Here is a 7,859-nt window from a genome sequence, read left to right on the forward strand (position 1 = left end):
ACCTGTGAACAACCCCAGTTTTGTTCAACTAGGCCTTGAAAATGAACCTGAACTAGGCCTATACAGCAGAGAACTCTTTAAAAGTGGCGTATAGCAGAGTTCAATTTCTTGCAGATGGAGCTAATCAAGAAGCTCATGTGGGCCGAGAGGCATCTAAACATCGGCCCTTGGGCCTGTATTCATCTGAGTCTCAACAGCAATGCTTAGAATACAAGGCCTATTCTATAGAGAGAATTACTGCAAAATGTTATCTAGTTAAGTTTTCTTTCCGGTTCAATGGTCGGGTGGTGCTGTGGCCAGTTCTCGTGCAGCTCGGCTGGTCCATCTTCTTGAGCGATCTTAAAAGCGTATTCCCCCATATCGGGTTAGTGCATTCAGGATTTTACTCTTGGAGTGCTCCCGACAAGACTTGAATCGAACTATAAGTAGAAGAGCAAACTCCTTTACCATCTAGACCCGCATCTTGTTAATACTTTTTAGGGCTTAGAACCGGACCGACTAGTTTGGTTCTCCAGTGTTTGGTTTGAAGTGGACCCGGTGCACAACCCTAAAAAAAGCTTTCAATTTTGCACGTCTCCACATTCACTAAAGGCTTATGCTGGTGTGTACATATGAAAATTTAAGAACACCTACTTAGGAGGTCCTTGAATTTAATGAGAGTTACTTGCATTTGACTTGGTTAATGTTGTTGGAGGCGGTTTAATTCGTACTTGGTTTGGTTACCGATGCTGACCAGCTGGTTACTCGAACTAGTCTTGAATTGAGTGTGGAAAATGATGCTTGATTGAGTTATCGTCGAAGAAGAAACATGAAGTTTATTCCGCCATGGTAGCATAGCATAAGCAATAGTTTCACCCGGACGTATTGATATGGTGAGGAGCAATTATTATTTTCTAATTGGATATATTAATGAATTTGGACCTGAATTCACGTTAATGATGCCGCATCGGGATCTCCTGCACCTATCTAGAAAAGCAAAGTTCCCATGGATCGATTCCCTACCTCTTCATCGATTTCATCAACGACGGAAATTCGAAATGGGCTTAGTGGTGGTGTGCGATGACGATTGACGATCGGCAAGGCTGGTGGCAGTCGAATACATTAGGTTGGGATTTTAATGTGGGCAAAAGTCATTTAGTGTGAAAAGCTTATCAACAAAATATTTGAAGGAGGAAAGTTTCTTCCAATTAGGGATGGAGAAAGACACGATTCATTCGGCAATCTTACCATACCCCCTTGCTCTGTCCCAAGCCTGCCTTATCGAGCTCGTAGCTCTCTTCCAGGACAAGTCTAATTAGTAACAACTTATGCGGTTAACTTCGCCGCACGTCATCGCCTCTCAAGCACGGTGCGCACGTCATGACGATTGCTCCGGCCGATTAAAAAAAAAAACTCCTTCCCCCTTCGAAATTTTCCTATTAATGCTTTTAGAATTCTCCTTCCCGTACAAGCACAAGCCATCATACACATAAGGAAAACAACAACATCAAGGTCCCTCCAAGAGAAAAAACCCTTACCCGCACGTCAATCCTGATTATTAATATTTCCAATAGCGTCTTGCTTAAGCTTCTGCTCCGTAGCTTCCTCCAGAAGCTAAAGACCCCATATGTCGGCTGATGAATATCTTCTTTCTCTCCCTCTCTATATATAATCCATTCTTGTGTACAAGCATCTACTTTCTCAGAACCTCAACACTGTTCCCACGAGCTGTCAGCTGCACACAAAGAAGTATCGAGCTGTTTCAGCTGTGCTGTTCATCGGTAAGGCTTCTTTTCACAGTATTTTTGTTTAAATTTCTAAACTTTCATTCGATTGGATAGTGACGTGCTCGCAATTATGTTTGGGAAGGAATTAGTGGAAGGCGAAAGCAACCTTAGATTGATAAGATCTGCATTTCGTGTGGGGTAAGCTAAACGCCCGTATCGCAATTCACTCCTGATGGACACTTTATTCTGGTTTTCCTTAACTAGGAATGCTTCTAACTAATTCTTTCTTCGAACATCCTTATTGTTCTCGATCGATTATAGAAGTAGATTGTTTTCTGGAATTGGTGTCGACCCAATTCGACTTATTAATTCAGGGACGAAGAAAAGTTTGGTAGTCTCTCTTTTATTTATAATTCGTACCGTGGCCAGAATAATGGGAAAAACGAGTATGAGTTCTTCTCCTCGACATGATCATTTCTGCTCATAAAACATCCTCGGAACCTCCAGACATGAAAGGTGTTACTGGTGCAGCTAAAACCGCTTGAAAGAGGAAAATCGCGAGACCTCCACAGCGTAGCGTTTTAGGCGGAAAAATGGTGCCCTCAAACTTGGAGTCGCCACCGGTTTTTGTAAATATGTTCTTCGACGCCATCTTGACCGGAAGAAGCTCCTTCGAGAGCTGCATCCTCTCAAAACCCTAACACACACATGCACGGAGAGAGCGAGAAGAGAGATTCTTTGCTTGGCTTGAGAAGTCTATGTTAGAAATGGGAGGGCAGAGAGAGAGAGAGAGAGAGAGAGAGAGAAAAAGAAAATACTTTGACCAGATATTTGAGAGTGCGCGTGTTTAGGATGACTACGGCATAGACCAAGTTTATTAAATTAAGTTAATCGCATTTTAAAATACTGTGGATCGATCCCATTAAAAAAATATCAATTTTGTATAATTTATGCGATCTGATTGGTTTTATGCGCCACATCACTAATAGATTAAGTTTACATAATATTTTCTTGTGTGCTTGCAATGCAAACGCGTGTTGGGGAGTCCTCATCAATTAAGAGGAGAAGGAGTCTGAAGTCAAATCCCAAGGCCATAAACCTAGAAAATTTTTGGGCGAAATTTCTTGTGTTTGTAATGTTTATATGAAACTTGGGTCTCAAAATTGCTTTAAAAAATGCCGAAAGATCAAAGACATTTCTAATTAGATCTAATTCCCATTTTAAAAGAAAAAATTTAAATTATTATTGAGCTAGAGACATTAATCCTCATGCATGCACCTCCAAATTCAGATCAACACCGATATAGATCATCCATCTATTCAAGTGTCGTCGTTTTTTTTATAAACTCCGAAAAATAATAACTAAAAGCAGTATGTGATTGAATAATCGGAATTGCTTTTAGCACACCACCCTTGATACTTATAATACTTTTTCAACTCTGAGAGATACTCTAACCAATTTATATTTCGTATATTTGCTAAGGAAATAAATTATTTCTATTCATGTTGGGTTGTATGTTACATTACCATACATGTCTTTAGCCTTACTCTAGATCGACACTGCAGCTACAACCCCAATCTCTCTCTCTCTCTCTCTCTCTCAAGAGGTGAAATGTCCCAGAAAAGAACCAAGGGATTGCCCCATTTCCACTCTACGCCTCCTTTCGCAATAGAAATCAATTTGACTCCTTTTCCATTTTGTCGTCAAACCCTCTTCTTCTTCTTCTTCCTATGTTTAACTTCTAAATTCATGCATTATATCACCGAATCCATTCCATTTAACCCTAGTTAACGTGGCATCTATTCCATCGTATATACCTAATCAAAACTAGACTTGACGTCCAAGCAACCTGTTCCATTTCTAGATTGCAACACATTCTCTCTCTCTCTCTCTCTCTCTCTCTCTCTCTCTCACGTCTTCTTCTTCTCTCTTCTTCTTCTTCTTCTTCTTCTTCTTCTTCTTCTTCTTTTATAGCTCTCTCTGGAAATAAGGATGCTGAATTGTACAAGATAGAAAAGCAGATTACGACCGAATCGCAAAGACAAATACGATATAGCTGAAGAGAGTAGTAGTAATTATCTGAAACGTGCCTTACATATCGTTCTCTGTCCGCCGATATCTTTTCTCTCTCGTGCTGAACTCGGTGCATGTTTCATAAGAGCTGGGGACAGCGGGACCAGTTGAGTATTGTTGCCTTGGATGAGAGAACTGAAGTGAGAAGAAAGAGATCATGACATGGTGTAACAACTCCGATCAGGAGGGGAAAGCGGTTCAGATTGTCGCCGGCGATGTTTCTAGAGGCAACTGCTTGATCGACGGCGAAGGCGGTTCCATCAGGACAGTAACGTGCCCTTCATGCGGCCACAATATTGAATTGCAAGATCAGGTACGAATTTGCATCCTTGTTTCGGTCTCGATTTCAATCTTCTGATCTTTTCTTTTTCTTTTTGCATTTGACATAGATTGTTTCTAGATTTGGCATGTTCCATTTTATCATCAGTTGCACTGTTTGATGGACTATTTCTACTTGAATTAAGAAGACCTTTAGCTTCTTATCTTCCTGAATAGATCAATTAGATGAACATGGCTTATGGAATAGCATTTCGCTTTGGATGGATACATCAAGGAAATAGTATTTCACCGACAACGTTGGATTATCATATTTAACATGAAATGATCATTGGTTGTAGGGCAATAATACTCGTACAAATGTTTTTTCCTGCTAATGGATTGTTACTGCTTGTAGTGAGCTTCTTTTAAAAAATACCAGGCAAAAGAAAATACAGTAACACGTGATAATGCTTTCAACAGAAGCATAAGAGGACCACGCTGAAATAATGCGCCTAATCTCATTTAATATCGCATTGAAAGTCCATTAAATGCAAAAATCCTTAGAATTAAAGTCCTTAATGTGGGAAGATCCTCTTCACTGAAGAGTCTACTTGAATTCATACTTTTTTTAAAATTTGATTAGGGACTGATTCATGATTTGCCCGGCTTACCATCTGGGGTGAAGTTCGATCCGAACGACCAAGAAATTCTCGAACATTTGGAGGCAAAAGCGGCAGCAGATGCGCATAAAGTACATCCGCTAATTGATGAATTCATACCAACATTAGAGGGGGAGAATGGGATCTGCTATACTCACCCCGAGAAGCTACCAGGTACGCATACTTTAATACGGGGATATATATACTAAAGTTCATCATGCGAATGGACCGACGGAGGTCGATGCTATCATATAAACTATATGTGAAAAGCAGGTAGTGAGTCCAAATAAGTTGCAGAAAGTGAGTAAACTTAGCAACATCAATGAAGTCGCAATGTGATAGAAGTGTTCGACAAGTAATTTATCTCCTAAATTCATGAATTTGCCGGTTGGAAACATTGAATGAAAAACTAGGGTGGTAGAGGAATGTGAAATGAGATGCTGATAAGTTATCGACTAGCTACGGTTTCTAAAAGCTACGGCTTCGAAAAGCTTTTGTTACCTACCATCCATATATTATTCTTCCTGGATCATGTTATAGATAACTTCCCTAAAACATGAAGAAGAAGGACTCACCACTTTCAAGGGTTAGTCTAGGCAATTAGAAATCATTGCATGCCTCAGTTGCATGCATCCAAATATATCAATGTGTACATATATATATATTCAATCTAGTGGGGTTTACCTACTTTATATCTGGCAGCCATTAGATTCAACGGTTCATATGAATGCCAGGTGTATGCACCCGCTTCACTTTTTGTTTTTTTGGAAGTAACTACTTGATAATATTTTGGCCAAAAAAAGTGCTCCTTCGAAAATTATGCTTTAATCTGTGAAAACTCAAGCCAACACTTTCCACTGCGCCCTGGTTAGCTACTATAGGCCGAGATCGATTGTCGGCTGCGCTACAAGATGAGTGTGAAAAAGTGTTATCGGGCTGATTTTATAGTGCTTCGATAGATTTATCAAGGGATCAGGGCTTTCCTTTCGTCGCAAATCCATAGTTTAGCCATTAATCTTCTTATTTCATCTGATTAGTGTAGTTTGTGCTTTGAACTTTCACTATGACGCAACAGTAACCACAATGCCTCTTTTATTGCATTATCATCTACTATGTCTATTTCTTCAGCCCTAGAAAAGCGAACAACTAACAATAGACAATTTGCATGTCAGAAAGTGTCGAAATGTTGATTTTACATTATTTAGAAGTCCACATATGTGGGGATCAAACTCCTAGTAATGTTGTTCCGCTGATATTATCGCCTCAAATCTAATGCAGGAGTGAGCAAAGACGGCCAAATCCGCCACTTCTTTCACCGACCTTCCAAGGCATACACGACTGGGACCAGGAAACGGAGGAAGGTGCACGGCGATGCGGACGGTGGCGAGACGAGATGGCACAAGACTGGGAAGACCCGCCCCGTCCTCATAAGTGGGGCAGTGAGAGGGTTCAAGAAGATCTTGGTGCTCTACACGAACTACGGAAGGCAACGGAAGCCCGAGAAGACGAACTGGGTGATGCATCAGTACCACCTCGGCGACAACGAGGAGGAGAAAGACGGTGAGCTGGTGATGTCCAAGGTTTTCTACCAAACGCAGCCCAGGCAATGCGGGTCAAGCGTTCGAGATCCACCGCTGGACAGGGGATACATGAAGGGTCATCAGGTGTTGCATGGCACAAACGGGGTCGATTATTACAACTACAGCAATCCTAATTACCTGTCCAATTACGACCAAGTGAGCCAGAACAGAGAAAGCCCACCTCAGTTGATTCCCAATTTGGTGGTACAAGGTGGCGGGTCTTCGTTCATTCAGCTCACAGCGGACTCAAGCAAAGGGAAGCTTGTAAGAAACAGAGATGGAGGTGGTGGTTGATTTGTCAGCTCAAAGAGTTATCATTGTTGTTGCGTAACACCAACAATAAGTTATGTATAGTGCTTTTTCTTGATTTATTTTGTTGTTGCTGTTGTTGATATTGACAAGGGAAGCAAAGAGGGAATAAGAGGAAATTGCTGCTTTTCAGGTCGCGGGAAATCCGGGGGAAGTTTTTCTGTATTAAGATAGGAAGTTGGATGTGAAAAGTTCAACTTTTTTTTTTGGTCCTTATCTATTTTATTGTTTTGAATGTTTCACACGTATTTGATAGGAACACACAATTGATGAGAGACTTTCGCCATTGGGATGCACCATTTATGGAGACACGGATGACAATCTTGTGGAAACGTCGTGTCACAAAATCAAATCATACCGTTTTAAATTCGTGTTCTGTGCATTTTATTAAGATTAATCTATTAAATTGATATAACAAGTGATGTCATGGATTGTCATTTCACTCATCAAAATATCATTGCTCGGAAGCAAATATAAATTAGTAAAAGAGATGATCGTATTGGCTGGAATTCCTGTTCAAACACGGATGATGATGATGCAATATTGCCGCATGAAGACAAAAAATTAGCTTGTGCAATCCACATGAGATTTGGCTTGACCAAAAACCAATTTGATGAGAATTGGCAAAGTTCAAAGTTTGAAAGAAAATGATCATTCGAGAGATTGACATATCAAGAGTTGGCAAAATTCAAAGTTTGAAAGCAAATTATCGTTTGAGAGATTGACATATCAATATGAAAAGATTTTAAATGGCTTGAATTTACTTTTGTCCACTCTCAAATTTGAGGTTGAAACCTTAGATCCTGAGGTCCCCAGCCTTGGGCGATCCCTCCTAGGGACGGTTGAGGCTGGACATGGCTGGTCATGACTTTTGGGGTCTCTTCAAAGCGAGCCCTACACGTTTATCTTAGAAAGAGATGAAGCAACAATTGGTGGGCAACGAAGCAAGAAGCAACGATAAATGGAGGCGCAAGTTCGATCATGGGTTGGGCGGGGTAGCAAGATGCAATAGAGGTGTGTGGTCCGAGGGCGAGGCCGGCGTTAGTAGGGCTGGCGGAGTCAGAGGGAATGGTGAGGAATAGAGTGGGGGAAAAAGTTATCCAAAAGATTCTAATTCTATTGTACGGCGGCCAATTTAGTCCTAATTTTTTTAATTTGGTCAATTCAATTTTATGCATTTTGACAATTTGCCAATGTAGTTCTTCCGGATAAATTTGCCTGTAAATCACTAACTTGGATGATTTTCGCAATTTTTTTACTTTATTTTTTCTTTT

The 7,859-nt window shown here is 40.6% G+C and overlaps 1 protein-coding gene across 3 annotated transcripts; it reads left to right on the forward strand.

Moving 5' to 3' along the window:
* The first annotated feature begins 1,643 nt into the window (after positions 1-1,643).
* On the forward strand, positions 1,644-6,866 carry LOC115680564 (NAC domain-containing protein 73-like). Of its 3 annotated transcripts, XM_056316212.1 has the most exons (6): positions 1,674-1,760; positions 1,849-1,904; positions 3,681-3,777; positions 3,866-4,092; positions 4,681-4,870; positions 5,975-6,866. In XM_056316212.1, the coding sequence occupies exons 4-6, from the start codon at positions 3,937-3,939 to the stop codon at positions 6,568-6,570; spliced, it is 942 nt and encodes a 313-aa protein (XP_056172187.1). In that variant the 5' UTR covers positions 1,674-1,760; positions 1,849-1,904; positions 3,681-3,777; positions 3,866-3,936; the 3' UTR covers positions 6,571-6,866. The 3 variants fall into 3 exon arrangements, with proteins under 3 accessions (XP_056172189.1, XP_056172187.1, XP_056172188.1); XM_056316213.1 differs by lacking the exon at positions 3,681-3,777 and having other exon boundaries at positions 1,706-1,760; XM_056316214.1 differs by lacking the exons at positions 1,849-1,904; positions 3,681-3,777 and having other exon boundaries at positions 1,644-1,760.
* The last annotated feature ends 993 nt before the right edge of the window (positions 6,867-7,859 follow it).

This window comes from Syzygium oleosum, unplaced genomic scaffold, assembly GCF_021117445.2.
Source record: "Syzygium oleosum isolate NSW1041296 unplaced genomic scaffold, Sole_v2.1 Sole_v2.11, whole genome shotgun sequence".
NCBI lineage: Eukaryota > Viridiplantae > Streptophyta > Magnoliopsida > Myrtales > Myrtaceae > Syzygium > Syzygium oleosum.